Genomic DNA, 16,867 nt, shown 5'->3' on the forward strand with positions numbered 1-16,867 from the left:
ACTATGTCCCTTTTACACCCACCTTAAGGCCAGAGGGGTCGCAACAGCACACACTCTCTAGGATCACTCACACCTGTCTGTACTCAAAAATGTCTTCAGATGATTGACTGCCTCCTTCCAATGCCTTCCAGACACTTTCTCCCTGTGACACCTGACCAGATACACAGATGACAGGCCCCTCAGTCAGTTTCAGCAACTTCTAGAAAAACCTGCCTGTGACAGACCCAACCAGGACAGGGGCTTTTGGAGGAGACTAGGGGTTAGCCTTCTACCCACTGATTATGACCCATGGAGTGAGCAGATCATTCTCCAATGATGGACAACAATGTGATGAATGCTGAAAATGAGGTTTGGATTAATTCAGTGCATAAAGATAATAAATCTTCCCTTCTGGAGTACTCATGATGGACAGGTTGCACAGGTGGGTGCCAGACACCTCAAAGACCATATATGTAATGTACTTTGTGTATTCCTATGTAGGCTCCAGACTGTCTGGGTGGGCTCCCTGATTAATCAGTTCAAAACAACCTGATGCTGAGGACTCTTGCTGTATTCTGTTTATTAAGGTGGGCTGTGTTTACTGTGTCTCTGTCCCATTGTTAATTGATTTAATTGAGTCACCTATTGTCTCTCTCCTCTTGGAGGCTTCTACATGATAGGATTAGTCTGGTGGCAACTTCACTCAGTTATCTAATCAGTGTGGGATGTTTATTTTAATGTATAATAATTGTTGCATTGTTCATGTGGGGACTGCCCTTTCTTCTGAAGTGTATAAAAACCTGTGTTTTCTGTTCAATAAAGTAGTTCCAGTTTTGCAACTAAGCTAGTGTCGCCTAGTCTTGGGTGTGATGCCCAGTTATAATACCTTGGTCCTGTGTCCCAGCAGTGAGGAAGCAGTTCACTGAAGAAACCACCCAATCAAGTTGACATGCGGTCTGTCACACCGCCCCCCCCCCCCAGGTTGCCCAGCTGGGACAGCAATGAACAGCTAGCACATGGCAGATGGGCCTAGGGGGCAATCAGCCCCCCCAAGCTCAGGTTTTAATCTCCACAGGGAAAAGACAATTTTGTTCTAGGTCTCAAACAATGTATAAACTTTCCCAGCAACCATCTGTGCACTTATCCACAGACACGGTATAAATATTCATGCTGCCTATTTGCCTTACTCCATACCTATATTCCAGAACCACCCAGAGAGTTTGGGATTGCAGGAGGAGTAAACAAACCTACAGCCCGTGAAACACAGAGCAGAACTAAACAATCACAAACATCCACACTGATTACAGTGAGCCAAATATAAATGTGCCTAACAACAAGAATGCAGCTTCACTGAATATAGTGAGTCTGAGCTAAATTTACCTAATCCTAGCACCTATCTAGGAGGTTGCACAGTGTATTATTCAGTCTTGCCAATAGCATGAAAACAGCAGTTCTTGTGTTGATCCTGCCAACAAATCCATCATTTTTCCACTTCTTTAATAAAGTGGTAACACTGTTCTTTCTGCAGTGAAATAGTGCAGTTATGTTGTCACCCTGTGGACAGGGTAGTGTTAGGGGGATATGCGGATGTAAATAAACTTTAACCACTTGAGTCCTCAGTCCCTTTTCAGAGGACTGGCAAAGGTTCTATCTCTGCTCTATCCAAAACTAAATGAAAAGTTTAATATTTAATTCTGCTGTAACAAAATTGAGAAATATTGGTCTAAGTTGCTAGTTTTATCAGTTCAGTAACAAATGGTTCCTACTCACCTCCTGCATACTATTAGTATGCTGGCAGAGGACAGAATCTCAAAGAGGTTAATGCAACACCTCTCCTACAGCGACCAAATAAGTTATATTTCTGCGTAGGTTCCAAGGCATTAATTGATTATGGTAAATTAAATGCATTGCTAATTAGAACATGGCATGCCCCCCCTGGTTTAGCTTCAGTAAGGGTCAACTTAGAGCCATTCCATCACAAAAAGTGAAATTTTCTCCCTAGGTTATTTTCCTATAATGCTAATACTAGCACGGTTAGTATACCCTGCAGAAAACACACTTCCCATTTTCCAATACGCTTCTAATTACCTGAAAGCGACAGTGCATCAGTCTTTGAACTCAGGCACTCTGCCTGTAGAAACTGCCACATTTAATTAGAAAGGCTCCTTCAAAAGCCAACAACAGAAATGCAAAAATCAGTTTTGAGTTTTAAGGGGAAAAATTAGAAGGCAAAGGTAATGTTGCTTGTCCGATATTAAATCTCAGCCAAAACCCTTCAGCTCCCTTTAATTCATGCTGACAGCTAAAGGCATATATGCATAAACTTAAAAGCGTTCTTCCACCCAGGCTCAAGAGGATTTCTAATCAGTAAATAGAGTGTGTTCCAGTGGGTTCCCTTTAGAAAAGATTTTCTATTCTCTCTATTCATACTGCATTTTTTTTTCCAATTAAAAAAAATGAATATTCGGTTGGTGCAACAAACGGTTGTCTGCATTGATCACAATCCTTTCTGATACATTGAGGACAAGCTTCTAGTATTCAGCTGACAGCTTCCTTTATTAAATGAATGTGTTGTCACTTTAGTCAGAGGGTGGTGCAAGGAGCTGGCGGATTCTCTGTTCATTCTGTGCTGCATTCTACACAGCAGCTTCTGCTGGCAAAAGCAGATTGTATTCAGAGATGCTGGAATCCACATGTTCGCTGCCTGCTCCTACAAGAGGCTGCAGCTAGCAGGGACAATGCTAAATGTCAGTTGACCAGGCTGATAAACTATATTGGAGAACTGCCAAGCCATAAAAGATGGATTTCCTTGCAGATCTGGAAGAAGACATAAATCTTCAAGACAACAACTCCCATCTATATCACAACTTTTCTTCTTTTGGTGGGTAGTTGCGTCCATGTACCCTATCATCACATCCTCATCTCATGGATGGTTTAGTTGTATACATTTTCCTCATACCATGTTGGCATTAAAAGTGAAAAAGGAGATAGTTTGTTTAGAAGGACTGCTTTCTAATATACCATGTAAAGATTTTTTCACGTTATTTCACTTCTGAAAAAGATGGTAGTAGACTTAATATTTATTAAGGAAAAGAGACCTGTGCAAAGTTATGTAACCTATAACAACCATCTTTTATTGTTCTGACTTGTCTGAACTGATTAAAGGGAAATTTGACTGCTTGCTATTGGGTACTGCCATTTGCAAATTATCAGTGGTCTCCAAGCTGCCTAAATATTCTGAAAATGTATGTTTTAGCTTATGTTACAGAAAATAATTATTGTATTTTGTAAGGCTTATATGTAGAGTTATACACACTGTGCATATATAATTTTAAATATATATATAAATATATATATATATATATATATATATATATATATATATATTAACATACACAAAATGTTACATTTCCAAAATGTTTGACCTTTGCTGTTAGCACCCCAAAATCTGTTATGCACAGGCTCATTGAAGAGATTTAAAGCCTTGACCCATAATTATGTCTGTCAATATTAAATCAGCTTGTCCCACCGTCACTGCTATTATCAGGCTATCACAGGCTTTCCAAATCATTATACAATCTGTTTTGGGAAGGAAGTCCATGACATGTCTCCCTACTGAGCACAACTGGTGTGTTAAACTGCCATACCTACAGCCATTAGTAGCAAGTTTGTGTCTCTGAACATAGTGATATGCCTGCATTATTAGTAGCTAGCACCCCAGAGAATTTTTTCAAGATTGCCTCGTATTCATGAGCAGTTCTGTTCTGATTAAACCCTGCTCCAGTGTTATTAGTGATATGGTTATATATATCAGAAAGGAAAGTACTGTATTTCAAAACTACATAACCATTTTCTTTATAATGAGATAGAAGAAGTCTAATGTTATTAAAAGAAAAATAGGCTGTATGGATATTCCATGGTAGATATTGTTTAAAGAGAGCCCAGGCTCTTTAAAGTCTCTTTGAAATCACAAAAAATAGATGAATGCAGTAGGATAGACATTGTACTATCAACCTCCATTTTCATAGTGTTACCTCCACATTCCTGTTCCAGCAATTGTGTAGGATGTCTAAATATGACTGTGCTGTCCAGTAGGCACCAGAGTTAGACTTAATGCACTCAATACTTAGTACTCCGAAAAAGAACTGGCCAGGTGCACCCCCTACCTTGTTCTGCAACACAAGTCACTTGCTCTAGAAGTCATGGCTGTTAGGCTACATTCGCATGGGTGACTAGCCCAAATTCGAATAACAGCGACAGGAATCTGCTGATTCCTGCAGCAGTTTTGCCACCTGTAAGTGGCTAGCTGCAGCCATCAAACTCTGTACGTTTCAATGACAAGTCGCCGGTCCGACTATCTTTCACACCAGGGCTAGTCTCCCATGCAACTCTAGCCTTAAAGGTTAACTACTCTTTTTTGGGTAAAAATAGCAACTAAAAAAAATAAGTGTATACAATTTCTACAAGTCATATTGTAATTGATTAATGAAAATGAGATTTCCTTTTCAATCAGCAGCACTGTAATTTTCTGTAAAATTCAATGCAATATAGCAACCTGAAGGCTTTCTGTACACAGATGGTCTGCACTAAGATACAAGTCACATTTTGAGCATCCCCTGCAACAAAAAATTTTATTTTTGTGAAAGGAGGTGTGAATCTCCCAAAGGGAAATCACGTCTAAAAAGATGCAGCAGCTAATTGATAATTATATAATTACTCCCATGCAGATTCACTTTGCACATGGATACAGATAAACAGACAGCTATTTCTTCAGAATAACAAAAGGTAGGAATCTGCAACAAAATTTGTTAAAATCCTTTCAATGTAAAGTCCCCCCTAAAGTCACCCTCCACTAAACTCATACAACTCCTGTGCAACTGGTTTTTAACAATTAAAGTGGTTCTAAAGCAGGGGTGTCAAACTGGCGGCCCTCCAGCTGTTGCGAAAGTCCCATCATGTCATGCTTGTAACTTTCAATCTTGCAATGCCTCATGGGACTTGTAGTTTGGCAACAGCTGGAGGGCGGCCAGTTTGACAGCTGTGTTCTAAAGGCTCAAGGTTTTTTACCTTCATGCATTCTACGCATGACGGTAAAAAACCTTCTGTGTGTAGTAGCCCCTCAGCCCCCCTAACACTTACATGAGCCCCCTCTGGATCCAGCGATGTCCATTAGAGCCTCAGTTCTCCAAGGACTTTCACTCCTGATTGGCTGAAGCAGGAGCCATGGGTTCCCGCTGCTGTCAATCACAGCCAGTGAGCCGGTCAGGAGAGGTAGGGGGCGGGGCCAAACTGTGGCTCAATGTGTGAATGGACACGACTGCTTGGGTGCCCCCATAGCAAGCTAAGGGAGGAGTCAGGAGCATGGGACCAGAGAAGAGGAGAATCCAGGATGCTCTGTGCAAAACCATTGCACAGAGCAGGTAAATATGACATTTGTTGTTGTGGGTTTTTTTTAATCAAGACTTTAATATCACTTTAAGAATGGCTAAACTGAAGGTCACTGTCAATGCGAAATGCTTTTATCTTTTCATACATGAAACAATTTTGCATGTCTCATAGGATATAAGATTTATAACTCGAATATACATTTTTTCTAAAATATATTGAGCATATTTGTTTTTTGTAGCACAGGACACTTGACACTGTACTTGTCTGTGCAAGATATATAAGTAAACCTGCATATCATAGTCATACATACACATCAGGGTGTCTAAGAAACTATTATCCACACACAATGCACTCATAAAGTATTCAGACCAGCTTCACTTTTTTCAATTTTGTTATGTTGCAGCCTGATACTACAGTTGTTTCAATTCATTTTTTTTACTCATGTATCTACACTCAATGACAAAGCGAAAACATAATTTTAGAAATGTTTGGAAATTTATGAAAAGGGAAAAACTGAAATATTACAATGGCATAAGTATTCAGACCCTTTGCAACAACACTTGAAATTTAACTCAGGTGCCTCCCATTTCTCTTGATCATTGCTGAGATGTTTCTATACCTTGATTGGAGTCCACCTGTGGTAAATTAAATTGACTGGACATGATTTGGAAAGGCACACAGCTGATACATACTGTATCAGAGCAAAGGCCATGTGGTCAAAGGATCTGCCTGCAGAGCTCAAAGACACAAATATTGCAAGGCAAAGATCTGGGGAATGCTACAAAAAAATTCTGTTGCACTAAAGATTCCCAAGAGCACAGAGGACTCCATAATTCTCAAATGGAAGAGGTTTGGCAGCCAAACTGAGCAATGGGGGAGGAGGGCCTTAGTAAGAGAGGTGCCTCAGTCACTCTGAATGAGCTCTAGGGATCCTGTGTGGAGATGGGACAATGATCCATAAGGACAACCATCACTGCAGCCCTCCATTGATCTGGGCTTTATGACAGAGTGGCTAGACAGAGGCCTCTACTCAGTGCACAACACATGAAAGCCTGCTTGGAGTTTACAAAGGCTACTTAAACCCCCACAACATTATATATTTTCTGAAAACAGAGACCTTGTAGAATAAAAAGATGATAGTTGCAATATTTTATGTTGCGGGATATTTGTCATTTGCCATCAAACACACATTTTCAGGGAAAAATATTTAAAACATTAATTTAAGTGCACACAAACACAATATAATACCCACTTTTTGGTAAAATATAAAAGATGAGGTTGCTTTGAGTAAATAGATACCAAACAAGTCAAGTCTTAAAATTGCGTGTGCTCGTGCTATCACCAAAAACTACAATACCCAAAAATCTCCATAGGTAAAAGCCTTTACGGCTCATCAGCAGGGGCGGACTGACCATTCAAGCACTCAGGCACTGCCCGAGGGCCCAGGGTCAGTGGGGGGCCCCATGAAATGCCCCTGGTACCTTTTTTTTTAGGCTTTTTGAGTGTGCTTTTAGTGTGGCCAAGGACACAGGGGCCCCATGATCCCCTATTGCCCGGGGGCCCCATGAGTTGTCAGTCCGCCCCTGCTCATCAGTTTAGGGTTAACCAGGAACTCCTATGCTATATTTGTTGCTCTCACTCTGACAGTCACAACAATCACTTTCATTTTCAAGCTGGGAGCAGAACAGGCTTATAGCTGCTACTGTAGCCATCAGCATGTGAATAACCCTTCACTCTTTGGACATATGTAGTAAGTCCAAAGAGCTCAAGTGGTTAAAGAAGAACTTTGTTAAAATAGTTGGGAGCTACTTTGCAAACAGCAGCTGTTGAAACAATTAACATCTTGGTAAGAAGCGTGTAATGTCTAACACAGTGTATATAGTGCAATGGTAAGGACTAGGTGATGCAAAATGTAGCATATATAGTACAGCAGTCAGGGCTATATGATACACAATGCAATATATAAGGTGCAGTGGTTAGGATTTTGTAATGTACAACATAGCATATAAAGTGCAGTGGTCAGGACTACATACTGTACAACAGTATATACAGTGCAGAGACAAGGACTGTGTAAAGTACAACATAGCATATGGAGTCAATGATCAAGACTACAGTATGTAATGTGCAATATAGCATGTACAGTGAAGTTGTGAGGACTGTGTAGTGTACAAAATTTCTTTGGTCAGAGTGGTCAGAACTATATAATTTACTACATACGGTACAGAATTTAGCAGTCCAGACTGGTCGGTGTACCCCTTCTTTGTGTAACATACAACATGATGTATAGAATACAGAGATCACAACTATGTAGCATGAATAGCACAGAAATCAGGCTTAAGTAACATGCAACATAGCGTATAGAATGAAGTGGCCAGGGCTATGTAGAGTATACAGTGCACCAGTCAGGAATATGTCATTTACAACATAGAACACACAGCACAGTGGTCAAAGTAAAGGGGTCAGGACTATGTATTTGCACAGCACAGTGGAGTGCTGTGGTCAGGAGCAAGTGTCCTTTTATGTTGGTGATCAGTATGTTACCTTCATTGGTGCTTAGCCTGCCCCCTTACACTGGTGGTTGGTGTGGCCCCTTACACTAGTGACCAATGTTTAGTGTACTCCCTTACATTGATGGTCAGTGCTACGTGCACCGCTTACATTGGCGGTCAGTGCTATGTGCGCTTCTTCCATTGGTGGTCAGTGCTTAGTGCCCCCCTACATTGATTTTCATCATGGATGCGCACTTCCTTAATGATGGTGGTGGCAGAAGGCGGTTGGGTAAGTGGACAAATAGGCAGACAAGCTGATGATAATGGCATGGCCACATGGTTTAAGTCTCTACTGTGGAAACTGGCAGAAATGCTAGTTTATTGTGTGTCTGTCACTGACAGCAAAACTTATAGGGGTAGACTTGGGGGCAGGAGCTGCACCATCAGCAATGAGTTAGGTTTGGGAGCAGTTAGGCAGAAAAATGCAGTGCAAAGTGTTAAATGGCCCTGAGACCCAGACATGAACCATGACTTGCAGGGCACTTAGGTGTTTAAATGAAAAATTCAATACACCTCCTTGTACTCAAAATAGAAAAACAAACCCCTCCCTGATTGTTCCATCTATGTGTTTCACAATCTTTACTCACAAGGACTCCACATTTGAGCCATATCTGTGGACAAAGTAGTTTGCAATATTACTATTTTTTGGAGACTTGATTTTGCATAAATGATTTCTAAGATGCTTATAGAGCCTCCCAGTGCTCTTCCCCATATACAGTATATAACATTTTGTACAGGTTAATACCTACATTATATCTGATGGTACAGTTAACATATTGTTTAATTCTCTAAGTTTCATTGATAACACTCAACCTAATAGTATGAGAATCTCCTGCAAACCAGTAGCTGCAACACCCAGATGCTCCACAATTGTACCTGCTCATTGTTCTTCACAGAGTAGAGGTGATTTTTGTTCACTAATGAACAGACTCAATGACAAATGACTCCCCAACATGGGTACTTTTCTATATGTAACTGTACTTCTAACTTTAGCATCTCTCAAATGTCAGGGTCATCATTCAGGACAGGTGAATATCTCCCAATTGTTCTCTTTGCGCTCTGATATTCCAGGCTTCTTAGTAGAGAAAATCATTCACCTATCCTGTTTTTCATATTCTGAGTCATACAGTTTCTTCAGTGTCATTTGTGATTCTTTTAATAAATCTTCCCTCTTTTTATGGTTAGAAAATCCATTGTAAATGGCTTATTCGCTGAATTATAACCATAACCTCTCTCCAGAATTCTCTTTCTCAAAGCTGCTACTTCTCTTTCATATGTTTTCATATCTGCACAGGTCCTTCTAATATGGAGGAAAGAGTTCCTAGAGATAGGATTCCTGTATGTCTCCCTCTACCCTTTGTTTTTCAACTCTACCTTTCAATGGTAAATCCAGAAAATGTATGGCATCTTTATCCTCTTTGCAAGAAAATTTTAAATTATAGTCATTCTGGTTCAGATATTTAATCCATTTAACAGCTTCCAAACCTTGATCTACAAATGATATCAAATCATCAGTCTAACGATAGTATCAATAAATGAAAGACCTGTGAGATTATCATCTCCAAAAGACATGGTGTTCCTCCATCCAACCCAAAAAGTTTGTATAGGTGCAGACAAACTGTTGCCCATCAAAGTGTCATATCTTTGAAGATAGTATTTCCCATTAAACAAAAAGTAATTATGGGTCAAAAGATAAGGATCCCATTTAATGGACAAATACTAAGATCCTCCAAATACCTGCTGTATCGCTGAAAAAAAAACTTTAATGCATCAATTCCTCTATAATGGAGTATAGAGTAATACAATGATTTGACATCACATGTCATCCACTTGCGATAGAAGCTCAAAGAAAAGCGTTCAGCCCTCTACATCATCTGTATCATATTATCACACAAGTTCATAGGAAGCTGGGTAACTAGGGCTCAGGAAACTGGTTTAACATGTCTTTGAGCCCTTCATTCAATGAGCCTATTCTGGCTATGCAAACATCATAGCAATTGATGCTGATCTAGGTGGACTTCTGGCTGACCACAGCCAGGCACAAGTGCAGACCAACAGGATCCACCTGTTCCATCAGGAAACTGTTAAACAATGAACACAAACTGCAAATCTGCTGGATCCTCTTCTTTTTCTTGAATTTATTGGGCTGAATATTACATTCCATGTCATGCTTCATTAAGCCTCTCCTTTTCTGACATCTTTCACCCCATCAGAGGTTTAATCATAGACGTCATAAAATGGTGATGGGGTGGAAGTTTATATATCCACCTTAATTACTCATTAATTATGTTCTTAGTTCGCCTTACATCCTTTCATATCCTATGGCAACAACATTGCTTACTAAACAGAATAAACCATGGTCACTATTACATAAAACAACCATCCTACCCGAAAACCATCTTTAACCACTTATGTACTAATGTACAACTATCAACAGCAGATCAGTGGCCCCTTATTTACCCATGGCCATTTATGAACAGTACTGAATAAACAGTCCTCAGGCAGACGATCCACTGGGTGATATCTCTGTACCCAACTGTCATTAGACAGCTAAGTACACAAAGACTCCATACCTAACTGATCTGAGCAGATGGGTACCATGTGATTACCATGATTGGTCATTACTGCTGATATACTATGCCTTGCTGGGCATTTTTACCCAAATAAATTAGCCTCTTTTCAGCAACAAGGTGTGCTGGAGATTGTGATGCCACTTAGTAGGTCAGCATCACCTGAAACAGTATTTTAATATTGAACCTGCACTGTGATCATAGCATACAAAGTTTGATATACCAAGAGCTATAATCAAAATAAAGTAAAACAATGCATGGCCAAAATAATCAAATAATCCCAAAGTGCATTCATATAGAATAATGCATTCATATACTGTATGTACCCGAGTATATATATATATATATATATATATATTGCAAAGTGCTCATACAGTGTCAGGCAAATAGGTCTATGTTAGTGTCAAGTAAATGAAGTCTGTTGAATATTAGAGTCCCAAGGATATGCATGTACAGAGATTTTCCACCAACCGAACAAAACAGATACCACCAACAAAGCAAAGTGCACACAGACCATGAGCTGTAACAAAACACAGCAGACACAGCATGTATCACAGGCAGGGATCCTCTCAAGATGTATATGCACCAACCCCAGGATTTCTCCTTCTGACAGCACCAAGATCTGGTTCCAGCTACAGTAAATTAGGCTCACTAGAGGAGCCAATAACAGCCGGTAATAGTGCAGTATTTTATTAAAATTCCAATAAAATCACAATACAGATGCAAATCAGCTGAATATAGTGGTAAAAACGCAGGGAAACTCACACAGAAACCACCTGTCAACTGCAGGCAGAGCCTCTGGGTCGGCAGCAGCTTTCTGTGTTAATTTCCGTGCATTTTTACCACTATGCTCATTTGTATTGTGGTTTTATTAAAATTTTAATAAAATACTACACTATTACTGGTGCTTATTGGCTCCTCGGTGTCCTTCATTTACCGTAGCTGTAACCAAATCCTGGTGCTGTCAGAAGGATAGATTCTGGGATTGGTGCATATTCATCTTGGGAGGATCCCCACCTGTGACACATGCTATGCCTGCTATATTTTGTTGCAGCTCATGGTCTGGTGAGTGTTTACTTTGATTAGGTGATGGTATTCCGTTACCTTTACACACGGAGAGTATTCCTTTGGTTAGTGGAAGATTTCTGTACACAATTGTCCTTGTCGGTAGAAAACCACACTGGCACAGGGAGAACATATAAACTTCAGGCAGGTGGTGTGTGGCTTGGATTCATACCACTAATCCTAGTACTGCCAGGATCCAGCTTTAAGAGTACCACCAGGGAACTAGCAAATTTATAGTTAGGTCAGCAATGGCAGCCTCTCTTTTAGCGAAATAAAAACGAGAAGCGCACAAACCTTGCGCATTACCTTGGTAAACAAAACTTTTATTAATAAAAAAGGTACTCACAAACAGCGAAGAGCGCAGAAGAAATCGTGTTTGGTTTATTGTTTTAGCCTCTCTTTTAGTACAGGTTCTTTTTAAGGCTAGGTTCACAACGCTGTGATGCAATTTCGAGCTGACTTTCAATGCAATTTATGTAGTACTACCTGGCTGCAACTGTGGTGAGATTTTGGCCCCATAGACTATGCAAACCTTACCAAAGTAGTACAGGAAAATCGCTCCATTCTGAGTTGCATTAATGTGAATGGGCGTCATTGAAAACAATGTGATTTCCCTTGTCATGCAACTCAAGTTGCATCTAAAATTGCACTAGTGTGAACCAGGCCTAAAGGTAGCTGTAGGTTTACATTTCAGAAAGCACCACCCCTCCTCAGTCCCAACAGATCCCAACTATAGTTCATAGACCCAGATCCTATAAAAAGGAGGTCTGGTCTGTTTCCAACATGTAGAGCCAGGAGAAGGAAATTTGGTACTTCAGCTGTGGTGAAAATACAAATCCCATAAGGCACTGCCAGCCACAGGCTTGTATGCCAAAGAAGCTGAGCAACCCGCACTAATGGTTTACATTTTAATAAGTGTAGTGCTTTGCTGAATTTTAAGTTTAGAAGAAAGGCCACTACAATTGGCTCTACTATATTAAGAGATGATTACTGTAAGATGGAAAAATGCTTTTTTTTTATCCCTGAAATGTAAAAACTCAAAATTAGTAGATTGTAAAGATGAGGGTGAAGCTTAAAAGCTTTATTCCAGGAAGTGGGCCTGGGGCATAGCTTAAAGATTTATCACACAGAGGCAAGCTTATGTAAAAAATGGTTTATTTGTTCCATTTTTGTGTAAAACACATACAACAGACTTCATTTACTTGACGCTAGCATATTGTAGACCTTATTTGCTTGAGCACTTTGCTATATATACAGCATATATATAAATAAACTTTATACTGTATATGAATGCAGTTTGGTACATATGTGAATGCATTATTCTATATGAATGCACTTTGTTTGGGATTATTTGATTATTTTGGCTCTGCATTGTTTTACTTTATCATCTGGAACAGAAGAACCTCACAGCACTTCAGAATTATAACCATTATGCCTTCTCTAAAAGCTGTTCCTGAAAGCTGCTGACTCTTGTTTGTTCCTAAATCTATAAAGTTGCTTTTATTTCTAATAAACTGTCCTTTTGTAACAATTCTAATAACATGTCTTTGGTGACAACTCATAGTATGGAGAACAGAGTTCCTGGAGATAGGCTTTGTTTTACCTCCCCCAATCTAAGCATAACTAGTGTGATTTCTATAACTGATCCAGTTGTGGAGAGATCAGTATAATTCACATACTCAGAAGAGTTGGCAGACAGTGACTCCAATCCAAATGATGTCCTGCTGTTCATAGAAAGCTTTAATTGAAACCTTGTGCAGATGCATATCAAATATGTAAAAAAAATCATAAAGTGTCTGGCTCCAGCAATATAAATGTGCTACAAATATAAACTAAGGACACAATATAGGAGGGTAGAGGTTTGGAGCATCTCCCAGCTAGGGAGTGAAGTAGGGACAAAATTATTAAAGACAAACACACAATGCATGTGTAACATGATAATACAAGAAATGATTCCAAACATTACAAGTAGAGACTTTATTCCTGGAACAAAGGAAAAAGAGAGAAGAAGAAGGCAAACATTAACATAAAACTTGTAGTCATTACCCATGGCTGTAAGATAGCACAGAAGAAAGTTAGTAAGTCTATATTCAGAGGGTAAGGTAGCACCAGTCCTTCTTACCTTCCTTTGAATCAAGTTGTTGGTATAGAAGATGAATCTTCCTCAATGGTGGAAGGTCCTTTGAAGATATGCCATCTACGACACTCTTCAGGGTCCTCAGTATTGGTTGCAAAATGATGAGCAACATGGATAGGTTGTGTGATAACTCACACAACAGAAGACCACTTCGAAAAGCCTTCAAAAACGTCATGTCCTTGACTTCACAGAGGTGTTGAGTGTAACAGCTCTAATTTCTTTGTCAGACTCAGGATCAACCAGTTCAAATGGAAAAATAGTGTGAACTGTGATGTCATCATTTAGGAAGTCACATGGAGGCGACCATGAAATGTCCAGAAATGCAGCCATTGACACTGCACTAGCGCCACGTTCAGTGATGCTAAGATACATAAGCACATAGTGCCATTGACTGTGATTGGAGAACTTTCTGATGTGTTCTATTCTGTTATTAACATACACATAGAACTGTTTTGTTTGGTTCTGTAAAAGTGAAAAGAGTCTATTTCACATTTTATAAGATCAGCAATTTTAATGGCTAACATGGCTGCACAGAGTTCATGTCTTGGAATGGCATGTGCTGGTTTTGGCGTCAGCTTGGCTTTACTGAAGACAAAACCCACACATACAGTACTTTGTCTCATGGATCCTTTAACCTTGAGGATGACTACCAGAGCTAAATTTTCAAAGGAAGCATCAGAGAAAATATGGACTCTTTTCTGGTGGCATTCATTAGGAATGCAGAACAGAATGGTATCTGAAGTTGTTCTAGTGCTTTCAGGGGCTCTTTCCATGATTTCCATCTTTGCCGATTATTTCTGGTTAATGAGGTGCCCCAATCTGTGTTTTCAGAAGTAAGCTGTCTCAGAGGTTTCTGACCCTGAATGGTAAAGGGTGCTATGAAACCCAGAGGATCATAGCTGCTGTTCACAGCAAACAAAACTCAATTTCTGAAGGGCTTCTCACACGTTGATACTTGAAATGTGAACATGTATTGTTTGATATCCCAAAGCAAACCAGGAATACGTTGCATAAGCAGAAGATCTGTTCCTAGTGTGAATCCCTGTATGGTAATTAGAAGGAAAGGCTTTCATTACCTTGTCACTGTTAGAGAAAATTTTGTGAAGGCAAAGGTTGGCAATAACAAGCATATGCTAAGTTCTGATAAGATCGAAATATCTTCTTCTGTAGGCAGATATTTGAGCCCATCGTCTATGTAGAAATTCTTTTCCATAAATCCCTGTGCATCAGATCTGAATTCTTTTTCACCTTCTTTATCTGTACTTCTGAACCCCATAGATTGCTACAGCAGGAGAAGGACTGTTACCAAAAACATGTTCTTTCATTCGGTAGTCTATGACTTTGTTGCTGATATCGTTGTTGCAGTAGCATTAAAACCTGAGAAAATTTATGTTGTCTTCTCAAATGATGAAATAGTAGAACATTTGCTTAATGTTTGCCATAATAGCAACTGTTTCTTGTCTGAAGTGGAGCAAAACTCATATGAGGTTGTTGTTCAGATTAAGCCCAGTGAGAAGGACATCATTGAGGGAAACACCTTCTTATCAAGCATTTGAGTCTAAGAACACCCTGATTTGATCTAGCTTGTGAAGATGGTATGTGCCAAAGCATAAGAGGTACCAACATTCCTCGCCTTCTCTAAGTGGTGGTGCAAACTCTACATGATCTCTTACAAACACCTTCTGCATAAAGTCAACAAAGTGCCTTTTTATCTCAGGTTTACTGATCAGGCTGATTTGTAAATGAATACATTGTATTTAGTATTTTTTTTCTTTTGCTATATACACTATCCATATACACAATGATTCAGTTAATTATTGATGTAATTTTTAAAGAAATGAACAGATGCGCACATTACTGTATCACTGTCAAAAATAGTATCATCAAAAATCTCTCTCATTAATACTTGTTTTGCCATCACCAGGTGAGGTCAAGTCACCTGCTAAAAAAACGTTTGCCGAAGCCATATAAATACATACTGTATAAAGTGCAAGTATAAAAAGACATGTTAAAGGCAAACAGGGAAATATCATTATAAATAAAAATGAAAAAGGGGAGGAAAAATAAAATTAAAACAAAAAAAAAAGAGAAATAAGTAAGAATGAAAATAGAAGATTTAAATATCTATAGAAAAGATACAAAGGGAAAGAGTGGGTATGTTGGGAGGGTGGATGAGGGAACTAGAAAGGGAAGGAAAGGAAAAAATTGGGGGGGGGGGGGGGGAGAAACTAAGAAAAATGGAAAAAAATATAAAGAGAAGGATGATCCATAGAGACAATGGACCTATTCGTGATTTGTGCCTTAAGGAATTCTAATTTGAAGCAAGAAGAACCAGTGTACCTCTCATCTATTAAGTATGGAGAATGTATCTCCTTCTCTATCCAGATTGTATTATTAGTTGATATTAGAGAGATGATCACCTGGTAGTTCAACCCACATATGTTACAAATGTCAGATAAAATTACATGTTGCAAATTACATATCTTGTGTGACAATTCACTAATTGTTTAATAGTTTGGGAAAAGCCTGTACTATATGAATGAATAGAAGGTAAGTTGCTCAAGGTAGGTAAGAACAAGTTGAGTATCTTGTACAGCTACACCTAAATACGCCCATGGCCCGTGGTAGGTAAACATAAATATTTATTCTTTTTTCGTATTAAATAAACGGAGTAATAATATTCTTCCTAATATTGGTGTTTTTTGACAAATAATTTTACCCCAGATGGCAACATTTTTGTAAATCATATCACCATATAAGAAAGTTAGATATAATCTGTTTTATCTCTTCAAATTCCACACTGTATTGTGCGATAAACATGATGCCTCATGATACTAAAGAATAATTTCTATCATGGGCTTTAGGCTTGCCTTTCCATAAATGTTCTTTATTTTTATTTTTTGCAAAAGGAGTATGCCTGTTCTAGTACCCTTCTTTTGTAGTTTCTTTTGTCAGGCTCTAATGAACTGCCCCTTAGGAATCACTCTAATGAGATGACATGAACGACAGCTGCCCATGTGGAGTAAAGAATTTTTCCAATTGGTTTGCGATAAAATTGAACAAAAATATTAGTGATCAGCTCAGTAGCAAATTAAAGTTAAATCTAAATACCTAATGTGAGAGAAATGCTTAGTGATCCAGTTTGGCAGACTGATGATAAGAATGGGTTATCTCTTAGT

General features: G+C 39.0%; 1 protein-coding gene across 1 annotated transcript in view; it reads left to right on the plus strand.

Annotated features, from left to right (window-relative positions):
* The first annotated feature begins 2,573 nt into the window (after positions 1-2,573).
* Positions 2,574-16,867, plus strand: part of LOC149463768 (melanin-concentrating hormone receptor 1-like) — a 38,129-nt gene continuing 23,835 nt past the window's right edge. The window contains exon 1 of the mRNA XM_089674788.1: positions 2,574-2,860. Within this exon, the coding sequence (XP_089530914.1) occupies positions 2,779-2,860 (82 nt within the window). The 5' untranslated portion in view covers positions 2,574-2,778. The remainder of the gene's footprint in view (positions 2,861-16,867) is intronic.

The sequence above is a fragment of the Staurois parvus genome, unplaced genomic scaffold (assembly GCF_062004578.1).
Source record: "Staurois parvus isolate SC_StPar_1 unplaced genomic scaffold, SC_StPar_1.0 ptg000152l, whole genome shotgun sequence".
NCBI lineage: Eukaryota > Metazoa > Chordata > Amphibia > Anura > Ranidae > Staurois > Staurois parvus.